Here is a 16,042-nt window from a genome sequence, read left to right as displayed (position 1 = left end):
ACCATAATTTTGAATCTCAACTTTTTAGTGGCTGTAGCAAGTAGCAAAATAAAAATAAAAATCACTTTAGGCCTGTTAGTTTGATTCTTTACTGTGAACATTATCTCTTACCCTAACTCTTTCAGGTTAACAATTTGGACCCTGAACTGAAAAATCTGTTTGATTTATGTGGAATTTCTGAGGCTCAGCTGAAAGACAAAGAAACGTCAAAAGCTATTTATGATTTTATAGAAAAGAAAGGAGGCGTAGAAGCTGTGAAAAATGAGCTGCGAAGACAAGGCAAGTTTTACTTTAGTAATTATCGATATTTCATATTTCTTCATTTATTGTGTTCAGGTTAAAGTATAGTTGTATATGTGTATGTATATGTGTGTGTTTAAGTATAATATGTACATATACAGTTGTGCTCTCAAGTTTACATACCCTGGCTAAATTTGTGAAATATTGGCCATTGCTTGGAAAATACAAATAATCCAGTCAGAAAGCTTTCTTCTAATTAGGGTTGTGCTCCTATGAAGCATATTTATTATCATATAATTGTGTGTGCCCTTTTTAAATCATAATGCTAACTGAAATCACCCATATGGGCCTGATCAAAAGTTTACATGCCCTTGAATGTTGGCGCTGATAATATACACACAAGTTGACACCAACAAGTTCAAATTAAGGGTAATTAAGGGAGAGTGTCCACATCTGTTACCTATTTGACTGTAATCCATGTCTGTGTATAAATAGTAAATTTAAATTTATGCAGAGTTGCACTGATCTTGCTGGGTACCAAGCCTTGGGGAAAGCAAAAGAACTGTCAAAGGACCTGTGAGAAAAGGTTGTTGATTTGTATAAATCAGTAAAAGGATATAAAAAGACATCCAGAAATCTGAAAATATCTGTTAATAGTGGTGAAATTATGATTAAAAAAAATGTAAAGTTAGGGGTTCTTTTGTTACGATGCTGCGTTCAGGTAGACCAGCCAAAATTTCAGCCACATTTACCTGATTAATTTCTCCATCTGCCAAGAAAAACCCACAAACCACTTCAGCTGAGATATAGGCTTCTCTAGAAGCAACTGGTGGTAGTGTTTCAAGATTTACAATAAGGCGGTACTTGAGCAAAATTGGGTTTCTTGTTTGAATTGCAAGAAAAAAGCCTTTACTTTGCCAACACCACAAAACAGCCCACTTGCAATATGCCAAACAGCACCTAGAGAAACCATAAAACGTATGGAACAAAGTTCTTTGGAGTAATGACACCAAAAATGAACTTTATCATCACAATCATAAACACTATGTAAGGAGAGGATCTTACAAGGCCTATGACAAAAAGTACACCATCCCTACTGTGAAGCTTGGAAATGGATGTCTGATGTTCTGGGGGTATGTGAGGTACAGTGGCACAGGTAACTTGGTGAACATTGATGCCAAGATGAATGCAGCGTGGTACTGGAAAATACTGGAGGACAACTTGCATTCATCAGTCCAGAAGCTGCGCGTGGGACGCACTTGGATCTTTCAGCATGACAGTGGTCCAAAACACAAGGCCAAGTCAACCTTTCAGTGGCTACAGCAGAAATAAGTGAAGGTACTGGAGTGGCCATCGCAGTCTCCTGACCTCAATTTCATTGGAACTACTTTTGGGAGATCTCAAATGTGCAGTTCATGTAAGACAACCAATGAACTTGTGAGACCTGGATTCTTTTTGCCAAAAAGAATGAGCAGCTGTACTACCTGTGAAAACCAAGGGCCTCATCCACCACTATAACAAAAGATTGCATACCGTCATTGATGTTAAATGGGGCAGTACACAGTGTTAAGAATTAAGGGTATGCAAATTTTTGTATAGGGACCATCTCATTATTTTCCTTATTACTATGTTTTGTTTAATGGTTGTGCTATTCTGTGATGCTTTATAGTTTAATGTCCATTATCAGTAAATTAAATATGTTTTGCCTAATCAGTCATCTTTGTTTATTTAAAAAAAAAAAAAAAAGTATGGTACACATCGTACAAATTCTGACAGGGTATGTAAACTTATGAACTTAAGTATACATACAAATTCATACACTAGTGGAGAGTGATAAGAGAACAACCACAAGGAATACTGTTTCAAATACTGTAATACAGTGTGGTTAAAATAAAGGACAAACAATGTTGTGATTCAAGTCCCAAGGTCAGTGTAACACTTCTTGAAGATTAAGAATGGAGAAGATTACACCTCTGCCATCAATGGTTGGCACTCACATCACTGTGGAAACAGCTTTTTGTGTTACCATGTCCAGTACAGTAAAATTGTCTTAATGTCTGGTAGATGTCATTGTGCAATGTTTTGCAAAGTTTGTGTGGGTGTTCCTTCAGTCAAATTACAAAGCAAATTTGACAGGGTGCCTGCAGCACATTGATGTTGGCAGTGATGGCAAGAGAAAAGTTTCTGAAGGCTGCTATTGGCTAAAGTGCTCATCTGCTTTTGGTGTTTGAGGCTGACATTGTAATAGTCACCTTCAGTACAGGGATATCATCCAGACAGTATTGTATTCTATTCCTGCGTGAAATAGAAGATACAGTGCATCCGGAAAGTATTCACAGTGCATCACTTTTTCCACATTTTGTTATGTTACAGCCTTATTCCAAAATGGATTAAATTCATTTTTTTCCTCAGAATTCTACACACAACACCCTATAATGACAACGTGAAAAAAGTTTACTTGAGGTTTTTGCAAATTTATTAAAAATAAAAAAACTGAGAAAGCACATGTACATAAGTATTCACAGCCTTTGCTCAATACTTTGTCAATGCACCTTTGGCAGCAATTACAGCCTCAGGTCTTTTTGAATATGATGTCACAAGCTTGGCACACCTATCCTTGGCCAGTTTTGCCCATTCCTCTTTGCAGCACCTCTCAAGCTCCATCAGGTTGGATGGGAAACGTCTGTGCACAGCCATTTTAAGATCTCTCCAGAGATGTTCAATCGGATTCAAGTCTGGGCTCTGGCTGAGCCACTCAAGGACATTCACAGAGTTGTCCTGAAGCCACTCCTTTGATATCTTGGCTCTGTGCTTAGGGTTGTTGTCCTGATGAAAGATGAATCGTCGCCCCAGTCTGAGGTCAAGAGAGCTCTGGAGCCGGTTTTCATCCAGGATGTCTCTGTACATTGCTGCAGTCATCTTTCCCTTTATCCTGACTAGTCTCCCAGTTCCTGCCGCTGAAAAACATTCCCACAGCATGATGCTGCCACCACATGCTTCACTGTAGGGATGGTATTGGCCTGGTGATGAGCGGTGCCTGGTTTCCTCCAAACATGACACCTGGCATTCACACCAAAGAGTTCAATCTTTGTCTCATCAGACCAGAGAATTTTCTTTCTCTGAGAGTCCTTCAGGTGCCTTTTGGCAAACTCCAGGCAGGCTGCCATGTGCCTTTTACTAAGGAGTGGCTTCCGTCTGGCCACTCTACCATTCAGGCCTGATTGGTGGATTGCTGCAGAGATGGTTGTCCTTCTGGAAGGCTCTCCTCTCTCCGCAGAGGACCTCTGGAGCTCTGACAGAGTGACCATCGGGTTCTTGGTCACCTCCCTGACTAAGGCCCTTCTCCCCCGATCGCTCAGTTTAGATGGCCGGCCAGCTCTAGGAAGAGTCCTGGTTGTTTCGAACTTTTTCCACTTACGGATGATGGAGGCCACTGTGCTCATTGGGACCTTCAAAGCAGCAGAAATTTTTCTGTAACCTTCCCCAGATTTGTGCCTCGAGACAATCCTGTCTCAGAGGTCTACAGACAATTCCTTTGACTTCATGCTTGGTTTGTGCTCTGACATGAACTGTCAACTGTGGGACCTTATATAGACAGGTATGTGCCTTTCCAAATCATGTCCAATCAACTGAATTATCACAGGTAGACTCCAATTAAGCTGTAGAAACATCTCAAGGATGATCAGGGGAAACAGGATGCACCTGAGCTTAATTTTGAGCTTCATGGCAAAGGCTGTGAATACTTATGTACATTTGCTTTCTCAATTTTTTTATTTTTTAATAAATTTGCAAAAATCTCAAGTAAACTTTTTTCACGTTGTCAGTATGGGATGTTGTGTGTAGAATTCTGAGGGAAAAAATGATTTTAATCCATTTTGTTATGTTACAGCCTTATTCCAAAATGGATTAAACCTCAAGAAAACTTTTTTCACGTTGTCATTATGGGGTGTTGTGTGTAGAATTCTGAGGAAAAAAATGAATTTAATCCATTTTGGAATAAGGCTGTAACATAACAAAATGTGGAAAAAGTGATGCTCTGTGAATACTTTTCAGATGCACTGTATGTTCTACCAGTAAGACAACACTTGCCTACAATTCCACCCATGCAACTCAAGTGCTTTAGAAACTGTTTTCCATCTGCCCTGACCAGCATGCTCACTGGACCTTCCCCAAATCAGGCATGTATGGGATTTTATTGGAATCAGTGTTTCCATCAACCAGTCACTGGTGATGAACCTGGCCTAATTTACAGGTAGACATTCATCGTCTTTATCATTTGTTTACATGCTAGAATGCATGCCTTTGGTAGCATAGGGGTATCATTACGTGTGTGCTGTAACACGATACTTGACACTCTGTACCGAATAAACCCTTCTTGTATGTGAAATCATGATCTTAACACGCTTAGATGATTTTCATACCTAAATCTCAATCCTGTTGAGTGATGCCTACAGGATGCTTTTTTCCCTGTTTTCCATAGTTTATAGAAGTCTGTTTTTGAATCATCTAGAGAGAAATAATTTACTTAACCAACACTTAGCAAGTAAGTACAGTATACCTTAATGTACATATTTTTTTATTCTACATCGTTATTTTTCATCTTACTCTATCTTTTCGGTAAGGAGTGTTTATAATGCATCAATTAATTAGCATTAACTCTAATGCAATTTAGTATAAGATTCTAAACATTCATTTCACCCAATCTAGAATATTGTTTTCATACACTACAGTACATCAGAGTTTACTGTTCTTTGTTACTTAATTTTAATAATGTTATGCAATATTATATATATATATATATATATATATATATATATATATATATATATTTTAATAATATATCCTATGTAGTGTTAATTGTAATAGTTTGTGATTATCTTTATCCTGAGCATATTGAAAGTGAAGTGTGCACATCCTTTTTAAAGTCGCTGCATTGTTTGAACTAAAACTGTCTGAGTTCAAAGCACAGTCTTTTACCCCATTTATTCATTCATTCTCTAGATAAAAATAACACATCAATTAAAACTTAAACGTAGGGAGAAAAAGAAGAAAAGTGAATTGATACAGATAAACTACAGAAATAGTTATTAGTGAAAGAAGACCGTCTCTTAATGAATAATCTGTGTTTTCTGTTAATTTTGCATTCCTGCCCATTTTCCAGGCTTAGACAAAGCACTTTGAATAGAATAGAATAAAATATTGACAGCTTACAACTGTTGTTACAAGTAATTTTAAGCTTTGTTGGAGAAGAAAATAGTGAATTTCCCATATCCATGTTTTTTTCTTACTATGGGACAAAACTGGATCAAAGCAGTAATTGTACTTTTAAAATTCTTTTCAATTTCTTGTTCTAATATATCTGTCGTTTTTTTGTTTTTATTTGGTCTTCTAGCATTGTTAGTGGTACCCAGAACACTCTCAACCCAAAGTGGAAGAGAATATGAGTATGATCTTAGTTTTTTGCCTGTTCATATTAGTTATTTGGAGGCTTACTTTATACTCATTGTCATTCTTAATAATTTGTGAGATAAATTTTTACCAAAGACCATTTTATCAGCAATTTAGTGCAATTTGTTGGACTTCCTAGAAAGTGTTGTATCTTTACAATTTGAAAAATTTGCAGAAATTGGAAGTTTTGACGGTGTTACCATGAATTAGCATGCACCTTCTAGATTTTATCTTTTTGGACATTTTGTGAAAGCTGTTTTTGGTATAATTTCTTTCTATCAAATTTCTTCTGTAGGTCCACCCCAATGGTTTGGTATGTATAAACTGCAGACTCTCAGCATGAAGTTTACTGTTTGAGAATTGCATGGTTATTGTTGACTCCAGTCTTCTTTGAACTAATGTTGAACAATTTCCTCCTTTTTTTCTGTTTTAGTACAGAAATATTATTTTTGCAGTGTTATTCAGCAGTGTCATTGCATGCGGCAGATTGCAAATAAAGGGTTGTAGTGAACTTTAACTTCAACTTTGCTTTATTTTTAATTGAATGCTTTGGTTGATGTTAGAGCATCAACTTCAGAAATTGTTTCACTTTAAGTATTTAGTATTAGTATGCTGGCGCTTTATAGTTTAACAGTAATATGAACGTTATATCGATATCTCACCTTTTTGTGAGAATAGATCGTTTTTGTTTAATTCTTTGAAGAATAAACAGCTAGTTGAATTTATGGCACTTAATGATAGCAAATCAATAGGTTAAATGTCTAACATTTTGGGGACTTGTATTGCCTTGTGTTCACATTGCTGTATAACTCTATTAGGTTTTAGACTTACTTTACCTACATTGGCCAAGTATCCAGGGAATCTTAAATAAATCTTTATCATACATGAAATAGTGATTTAAAAAGATAAAAGTATTCTGACTGGTGCACAGCAATATGTGAAACATTTCCAATATATTATAAATCTCAATTCCTGTTCTTATTGGAAATAAAAGCATGTCTGCATTTTCTGGGTAAAGCAACATGCACCAACATTGAAGGTTTACACAGGTAACATTAACTTTTGCTACTTAACCAGTTTTTCACCGCTTATTATAAATCAATAGCATATGAAAGGGATGTCTCATTTTTCTTACTCCACTCAGTGTAAGCAATACTATACTATTTGAACAGTAATGTTTAGGTTTTCTGTGTGTGTGTGTGTATGTATGTGTGTGTGTATATATATATATATCTATTGGTTCCTCAGCAGTTCGTTAACAGTATAGAATAGCAACTGTTTTTTTTTGTCTTGTCTTCCCATGGGCTCACCACCTATGGGAGGGGCCAAGGAGGTCGGGTGCAGTGTGAGTTGGGTGGTGGCCGAAGGCGGGGACCTTGGCGGTCCGATCCTCGGCTACAGAAACTGGCTCTTGGGACGTGGAATGTCACCTCTCTGAAGGGAAAGGAGCCTGAGCTAGTGCGCGAAGTTGAGAGGTTCCGGCTAGATATAGTCGGACTCACCTCGACGCACAGCTTGGACTCTGGAACCAATCTCTTGAGAGGGGCTGGACTCTCTACCACTCTGGAGTTGCCCCCCGGTGAGAGGCGCAGAGCAGGTGTGGGTATACTTATTGCCCCCCAACTTGGAGCCTGTACATTGGGGTTTACCCCGGTGGACGAGAGGGTAGCCTCCCTTCGCCTTCGGGTGGGGGGACGGGTCCTAACTGTTGTTTGTGCGTATGCACCGAACAGCAGTTCGGAGTACCCACCCTTTTTGGAGTCCCTGGAGGGGGTGCTAGAGGGCATACCTTCTGGGGACTCCCTCGTTCTGCTGGGAGACTTCAATGCTCACGTGGGCAATGACAGTGAGACCTGGAAGGGCGTGATTGGGAGGAATGGCCCCCCTGATCTGAACCCGAGCGGTGTTTTGTTATTGGACTTCTGTGCTCGTCACGGATTGTCCATAACGAACACCATGTTCAAGCATAGGGGTGTTCATATGTGCACTTGGCACCAGGACACCCTAGGCCTCAGTTCGATGATCGACTTTGTGGTCGTGTCGTCGGACTTGCGGCCACATGTCTTGGACACTCGGGTGAAGAGAGGGGCGGAGCTGTCAACTGATCACCACCTGGTGGTGAGTTGGCTTCGATGGTGGGGGAGGATGCCGGTCAGGCGTGGTAGGCCCAAACGTGTTGTGAGGGTCTGCTGGGAACGTCTGGCAGAGCCCCCTGTCAGAAGTAGCTTCAACTCCCACCTCCGGCAGAACTTCGACCACATCCCGAGGGAGGTGGGGGACATTGAGTCCGAATGGGCCATGTTCCGTGCCTCTATTGTTGAGGCAGCTGACCGGAGCTGTGGCCGTAAGGTGGTCGGTGCCTGTCGTGGCGGCAATCCCCGAACCCGCTGGTGGACACCGGCGGTGAAGGATGCCGTCAAGCTGAAGGAGGAGTCCTACAGGACCCTTTTGTCCTGTGGGACCCCGGAGGCAACTGATAGGTACCGGCAGGCCAAGCGGAATGCGGCTTTGGTGGTTGCTGAGGCAAAAACTCGGGCGTGGGAGGAGTTTGGGGAGGCCATGGAGAATGACTTTCGGACGGCTTCGAGGAGATTCTGGTCCACCATCCGGCGTCTCAGGAAGGGGAAGCAGTGCAGTGTCAACACTGTATATGGTGGGGATGGTGCGCTGCTGACCTCGACTCGGGACGTTGTGGGTCGGTGGGGGGAATACTTCGAAGACCTCCTCAATCCCATTAACATGCCTTCCAATGAGGAAGCAGAGCCTGGGGACTCAGAGGTGGGCTCCCCCATCTCTGGGACTGAGGTCACCGAGGTGGTCAAAAAACTCCTTGGTGGCAGGGCCCCGGGGGTGGATGAGATACGCCCGGAGTTCCTCAAGGCTCTGGATGTTGTAGGACTGTCTTGGCTGACACGCCTCTGCAACATCGCATGGACATCAGGGACAGTGCCTCTGGATTGGCAGACGGGGTGGTGGTCCCCCTCTTTAAGAAGGGGGATCGGAGGGTGTGTTCCAACTACAGAGGGATCACACTCCTCAGCCTCCCTGGAAAAGTCTATTCAGGGGTCCTGGAGAGGAGGGTCCGTCGGATAGTCGAGCCTCGGATTCAGGAGGAACAGTGTGGTTTTCGTCCTGGTCGCGGAACAGTGGACCAGCTCTATACCCTTAGCAGGGTCCTGGAGGGTGCATGGGAGTTTTGCCCAACCAGTCTACATGTGTTTTGTGGACTTAGAAAAGGCATTCGACCGTGTCCCTCGGGGAATCCTGTGGGGGGTACTCCGAGAGTATGGGGTACCGGCCCCCCTGATAAGGGCTGTTCAGTCCCTGTACGATCGGTGCCAGAGCTTGGTCCGCATTGCCGGCAGTAAGTCGAACCCCGTTTCCAGTGAGAGTTGGACTCCGCCAGGGCTGCCCTTTGTCACCGATTCTGTTCATAACTTTTATGGACAGAATTTCTAGGCGCAGCCAGGGGGTTGAGGGGGTCCGGTTTGGTGGGCTCAGGATTGGGTCACTGCTTTTTGCAGATGATGTTGTCCTGTTTGCTTCATCAGGCCGTGATCTTCAGCTCTCTCTGGATCGGTTCGCAGCGAGTGTGAAGCGGCTGGGATGAGAATCAGCACCTCCAAATCCGAGACCATGGTCTTCAGCCGGAAAAGGGTGGAGTGCCCTCTCAGGGTTGGTAGCGAGATCCTGCCCCAAGTGGAGGAGTTCAAGTATCTCGGGGTCTTGTTCACGAGGTGAGGGAAGAATGGAGCGTGAGATCGACAGGCGGATCGGTGCGGCATCCGCAGTAATGCGGGCATTGCATCGGTCTGTCGTGGTGAAAAAGGAGCTGAGCCGCAAGGCGAAGCTCTCAATTTACCAGTCGATCTATGTTCCTACCCTCACCTATGGTCATGAGCTATGGGTAGTGACCGAAAGAACGAGATCGCGAATACAAGCGGCTGAAATGAGTTTCCTCCGCAGGGTGTCTGGGCTTTCCCTTAAAGATAGGGTGAGAAGCTCAGTCATCCGGGAGGGGCTCAGAGTAGAGCCGCTGCGCCTCCGCATCGAGAGGAGTCAGATGAGGTGGCTCGGACATCTGATCAGGATGCCTCCTGGACGCCTCCCTGGTGAGGTGTTCCGGGCACGTCCAACCGGGAGGAGGCCCCGGGGAAGACCCAGGACACGCTGGAGGGACTATGTCTCTCGACTGGCCTGGGGAACGCCTTGGGATTCTCCCCGGAAGAGCTAGAAGAAGTGGCCGGGGAGAGGGAAGTCTGGGCATCACTGCTCAAGCTGCTGCCCCCGCGACCCGACCTCGGATAAGCGGGAGACAATGGATGGATGGATGGATGGCAATCTAAGCACCTATAGTTAAGCATGGATCACTTCAGACAGGATGCTTTTCCAGACTGACGAGAGACAGCATGTTCCTTCTGCTATTCATGAGCTTAAAATAATATGCAATTAGGAACACACATTTTATTTCTTACTCATTTATTCTCCTGCACATCCCTATTATTGCTAATGTTACTCAATTAATGAGGCATAATAACCAGGTTTATAATGGTTCCTCCTCCTCATCCTAAGTCCTTACCACTGGATGAATAATTTCTATTCAATGTATATCTGTGTGTATGTATGCATACTGTATGTGTGATATATACAGCCCTCTCCAAATGTATTGTCACCACTGGTAAAAATGAGTAAAAAAATAAATGGGGTTGAGTGTAAAGTAATTCACCTTTTGGTGAATTACCTTAAATCTCGCACCGAAACAAATAGGAAAAATCCAACCTTTAATTGAAGTAAAGTAACAGTAACTCAGAATGACAGAGCAAACACAAGATGTTTAAGATTTTTTTTAATATTTATTAAGAAAAAAATAATTCAATTGATACAAGTACAGTAATCCCTCCTCCATCGCGGGGGTTGCGTTCCAGAGCCACCCGCGAAATAAGAAAATCCACGAAGTAGAAACCATATGTTTATATGGTTATTTTTATATTGTCATGCTTAGGTCACAGATTTGCGCAGAAACACAGGAGGTTGTAGAGAGACAGGAACGTTATTCAAACAATGCAAACAAACATTTGTCTCTTTTTCAAAAGTTTAAACTGTGCTCCATGATAAGACAGAGATGACAGTTCTGTCTCACAATTAAAAGAATGCAAACATATCTTCCTCTTCAAAGGAGTGCGTGTCAGGAGCACAGAATGTCACATAGATAGAGAAAACAATCTCTAGCAAACAAATCAATAGGGCTGTTTGGCTTTTAAGTATGCGAAGCACCACGGCACAAAGCTGTTGAAGGCGGCAGCTCACACCCCCTCCGTCAGGAGCAGAGAGATAGAGAGAGACAGAGTTTGTTTTTCAGTCAAAAATCAATACGTGCCCTTCGAGCTTTTAAGTATGCGAAGCACCGTGCAGCATGTCGTTTCAGGAAGCAGCTGCACAAAAGATAGCAACGTGAAGATAATCTTTCAGCATTTTTAGACGAGCGGTCCGTATCGTCTAGGTGTGCGAACAGCCCCCCTGCTCAATCCCCATACGTCAGGATCAGAGAAAGTCAGCGCAAGAGAAAGAGAAAAGTAAGCAATCTAGCTTCTCAGCCATCTGCCAATAGCGTCCCTTGTATGAAATCAACTGGGCAAACCAACTGAGGAAGCATGTACCAGAAATTAAAAGACCCATTGTCCGCAGAAATCCGCGAACCAGCAAAAAATCCGCGATATATATTTAAATATGCTTACATATAAAATCCGCGATGGAGTGAAGCCGCGAAAGGCGAAGCACGATATAGCGAGGGATCACTGTATTCAGACACTTGGTACTTGGTTAAAGCACATTTGGCAGTGATTACAGCCAGGAGTAATCTTGTACAATGTGACCAGCTTCACACATCCTACCCTTCACGTCAACATTTTGTCAATTATTACTATAACATATAACAAGTTTCTGTTTTAGTTATATTATTCAACATTTCTTGCCTTGCATTTCCTGTCATCCTACATTTTTTTAATATTGCAATCGCTCATAAGATGGTAAATTTTCATTTTAAGGATAGCATAGTATTTACACAAAATATACAGCTTGAAATGAGCTTTAAAGTGATATGAGAAACATTTCTGTGTAACTTATATTTAGGGAGATATAGCCAGTCAAAGTCCTAATCCCCCTCACACAATTAGTTCAAACTTCATTAGCTTAAATCTCCCTTAATATTGATCCAAGACATGTTCAATTTCAGTTCCATGTGTTACGCATACATCCAAATCAGCATGCCAAGTTTCATTAAAGTCTGTGACGATAAGGTTCAAAGTATGATGATTTGACATGGAATTACCCTTTTTGCAAACTCCAAGCAGGCTTCCATGTCTCTTTTACTGAAAAGATGCTTATGTCTGGCCATTCTGCTGTAAGGCCCATATCAGTGGAGTGTTGAAGTGATGATTGTCCTACTGGAAGCTTCTGCTGACCATTGGATTCTTTGACACCCCTCTTACCATAGCATTTCTCCCAAGATTGCTCAGTTTTGCCAAGTGGCCAGTTCCAGGAAAAGTCACTGCGACAAAGAACACACACTGTCAAGCCCTGCCTGAAGCTAAATGCCTTCTGGAAAAGTTGTGGTTGTTCCTGTCTTATTCCATTCTAGAAATGTGAAGTCAACCATGCACTAACGGTCATTCAGTGGTGTGCCTTAACAAAATCCTTTCTATGGTCTCTGTAGGCAGTTCTTTCTACTTCATGACTTGTAGGACCTACTATAGACAGGTCTGTGCCTAGCAGTTTTAATCAACTATAGTTGGACTCCAAACAAAGTGTAGAATCATCTTGATTATGATCAGTAGAAAGAGATGCACTTGAGCAGAATTTGTCATAGCAAAGGGTGTAAATATATACACCCATACTCACACATATATACAGCCAGACTTCACAGACTTATAACATTCAACTTGATGTCATTTATGAGGTGAATTGCATTTATAAGTTTTGTTAGGATGAATGGCCTGTTATCATCAAAATTGTTCAAATCATTAGGTTGAAAATATTAAACTGTCAGTCTTTTTTCAGAGCTTGAACTCTTCATCCAAGGATATGTTTTTTTTAACTCTTTTAGGGCTAATTTTTTTTTTGTTTCTTTTCTCCCAGGGCTGAATATTTTTCCAAAAACTAACATTTTTTAAAAAAGAACACAAAGCAATTGTTTAACATATCAAATCAACAAAAAATATTTACTTTTGACAAATGTTACTGTCTTGCATGTTGTATGAGCCTGAATTCTCTATGTGTTGTTTTGATGCCTATTTTTCAATTGTCTGTTGCTGCATTTTCTAACATATATTGTTAGTGTGTACTGTAGAGAGACAAGTCACCCATTTGCCATCGTGCCATGCCACTGCCACCAAGTTTTCTGCCTGCATGAAAACCGTATTGTCACCTCTTTTCATCTTCTGAAACTTTATGAACTTTATGTATGGCATTATAGCCTGGCTCACCCCATGGGATTTGCTTCTGTTTATTACAGAAGTGAATAAAACTTTGCAGCAGCACGTACCTAAGCCACCAGGGGACAAAACACGTTTGGACCAATGCTCCCTGAAGTTATCTCACCAGTTCTGTCCCATCTCTATTTGTAATGCCACAGCGCGCTTCATCTCGTCTTTCGTTGTGGGTTTCCACTTTGAATAACGAGAATGCGATGCAAACGCAGCCCGCGATTCAAAGAAAATCTCTGCCTACCTGTTTGTCTCGTCTGACAGTAGCTGAAAAGCAGCATCAGGAGAGAGCAGCCTGAAGTACAGCAGCTGGTGGGTGATCTGTCGTGTCCAAAAGCAAGCCATGCTGTCTTGTAAACTCCGGTAGCCATATCGACTCTCAACGGATCAATGTATGTGTATTTATCCCATGCGAACCTTGCCGTAGATGCATCGGCTGCGCGAAGGCACTCAACTGGCAGCAGATCCGCTCGCGCGGCAGGCCCAAAACATGTGACCCAGTGAGCTCGGGACTTGATTGCAGCATTCGCAGGTTGGATCTTGCCCTGGAAACATTTTGGACAGTTTTAAACAGGACAGATGTGCTTGAATAATTGTATGCTTTGTGCATATGGAGGTCGAGTGAATTCTCTGTGTAGCTGCGTTTTCCCAAAGTTCAGCAGCTCTAACTTAAAAAATGGGATTCAACAAAAGCCTGATGCGCAGAAATGATTCCACATCAAGATGAGTTTGATTGTGTTAAAAAAATTCTTTAGTTGCCTCACATTTTTATGCAATCGTTTTGTTCACCCCACTGAATTAAAGCTGAAAGTCTGCACTTCAACTGCATCTGAGTTGTTTCATTTCAAATTCATTGTGGTAATGTACAGAACCAAAATTAGAAAAAATTGTCTCTGTCCAAATATTTATGGACCCATCTGTATACCATTGTCTATGACTATGGAAGAAATTATATTCTATTCAAGTTAACACTAGAATTACCAGAGCCTACGAAAAAACTCGTAGATCCGTCCCACCTTAAATCGCTTCTTAAATATGTTCGCACCTCTCTGCCAGCGTTCTTTGTCCTCTAAATGTATAGATAAAGACAAGCTGCAAACATCCCCCCACCGACTTAGAACGTGCACGATCTTCTCCCAGCTCATGCCTTGATTGATTATCTGGAAGTGGAGTTTTAGAGTGAAAATAATAGATCGTTATTTGGAACACACGCATTTCATGTGTGTTCCGTTTTCTACAGTAATCTGTGTAAACACATTTTTAAAACAGAAACGTTTTTCATATTCTAGTAGTAGATGACAAAATGTAGGCATAAACTATATATAATGTATGAAGCCTGAAGTCCAAATATCAAAGAAACACTTTCACGAAAGGTACAAATATAACAGAAAAAGTGCACTTTTATTCAAAAATATAACTGCAGAAAAAAAAAGCCGCCATAGTGTGCGACATTGACATTCATTTACTACGTCGGCCCCGTTGCGCAGCAGTATCAGTTGCTGACTGGGAATCAAAAGGTCACGAGTTCGATCCTGCTCGATTCCCTTTTGAGAAGTGAACTGCTCATATTTTTACTATTTTAGAATAAAAAGATACATTTGATTTCAGTCTGTAACAGCCGGTGTAATATATGATATTTGTAAAAGTTAGCTTTGTTTTTGTTTTGTTTTTTTATTCACTTTTTTCTCAATCACGTTCAGGATCCTTCCCTACCCCATCTGACACTGCTGTTTTCACATAAAGACGCGCTATAGCTCTGCAATGTATCACAATACATACGACCGCGTGTTTTTTTTTCCCCCCCAGTCTTGCCAGCCCCCACATGTTGCTGTATGCTGTTTCTTTTGTACTCCAGGACGTGCAAAGGAAAGCATACTAAAGAGCAGTAACTTCAGCGCTATATGCAATCATCAGACACTCCCCATCTGACTCTGCTGTTTTCACATAAAGACGCGCTATAGCTCACCCTAGGAGCGCCCTTTCTACATTTACAACATGTGTACTTGTGTTGCAGTGTACACACCTCTCTGTGCTATGGTTCCTATTACACTGAACAAGCACCTGTAATTTCCAGCTGTATTCATTATCTCAAAACAAATATATGTGACGTTTTGAAGAAATCATTTTATGACGTGAATAGTACCAATCAGAAAACATCGTCGAAGTAATGCAATATTATTTGAAAATGAACAGCGTCAGATTGGGAGTGATTTATACTGGCGCTGTTACTTAGAGTCAGATCAGAAGCTGACTAAGCTCCTGTTCTGACTCTAAGTAAAAAAGCATGAATTGATCAACAGAAATAACCGCGATCGACAAATTAAACTTAACGATTTACAGTGCATACCAATTTATAAATTTCATGTCCATTTGAGGCTACAAAGAAAAAAAAACACTTCCTCCACAGCGGGGAATCAAACTCCGGTCTCTACGGCGCGACAGAGCTGCCGTGCTCTGAGTCAGCAAATGTCCGCGTTACGTCACGGAAAGTGTTGTTACAGCCTTGAACCTTTTGTGAAAGTGTTTATTTGATGTATGGCCGTCAGGCTTCACACATTCTATAGTTTATGCCTACATTTTGTAACATTTATTACTAAAATATGAAAAAGTTTCTGTTTTAACAATGTGTTTACACAGATTACTGTAGAAACGGAACACACATGAAATGCGTGTGTTCCAAATAACAATCTATTATTTCCACTCTAAACTCCAGTTCAGTCACTCCCAGATAATCAAACAAGGCATGAGCTCTGAAAACTTAGTGAACATTTTGCGATGGTGGGGGATGGAATAGCCGGCTTTTTGCTGCTCGTCTTAATCGGCACATTTAGAAGACAAAAGAGAGGTGAGAATGGTTTTAAAGTGGGCCGGAT

At 41.6% G+C, this 16,042-nt stretch overlaps 1 protein-coding gene across 1 annotated transcript in view; it reads left to right on the top strand.

Annotated features, from left to right (window-relative positions):
* The window catches only part of wasla (WASP like actin nucleation promoting factor a), an 85,530-nt gene that overhangs the window by 45,462 nt on the left and 24,026 nt on the right, over positions 1 to 16,042 (top strand). The window contains exon 3 of the mRNA XM_051929925.1: positions 126 to 279. Coding sequence (XP_051785885.1) covers positions 126 to 279 — 154 coding nt within the window. The remainder of the gene's footprint in view (positions 1 to 125; positions 280 to 16,042) is intronic.

This window comes from Erpetoichthys calabaricus, chromosome 1, assembly GCF_900747795.2.
Source record: "Erpetoichthys calabaricus chromosome 1, fErpCal1.3, whole genome shotgun sequence".
NCBI classification, from domain to species: domain Eukaryota; kingdom Metazoa; phylum Chordata; class Cladistia; order Polypteriformes; family Polypteridae; genus Erpetoichthys; species Erpetoichthys calabaricus.
The sequence above is the reverse complement of the archived record's forward strand: the minus strand, read 5'-3'. Positions and strand labels throughout refer to the sequence as shown.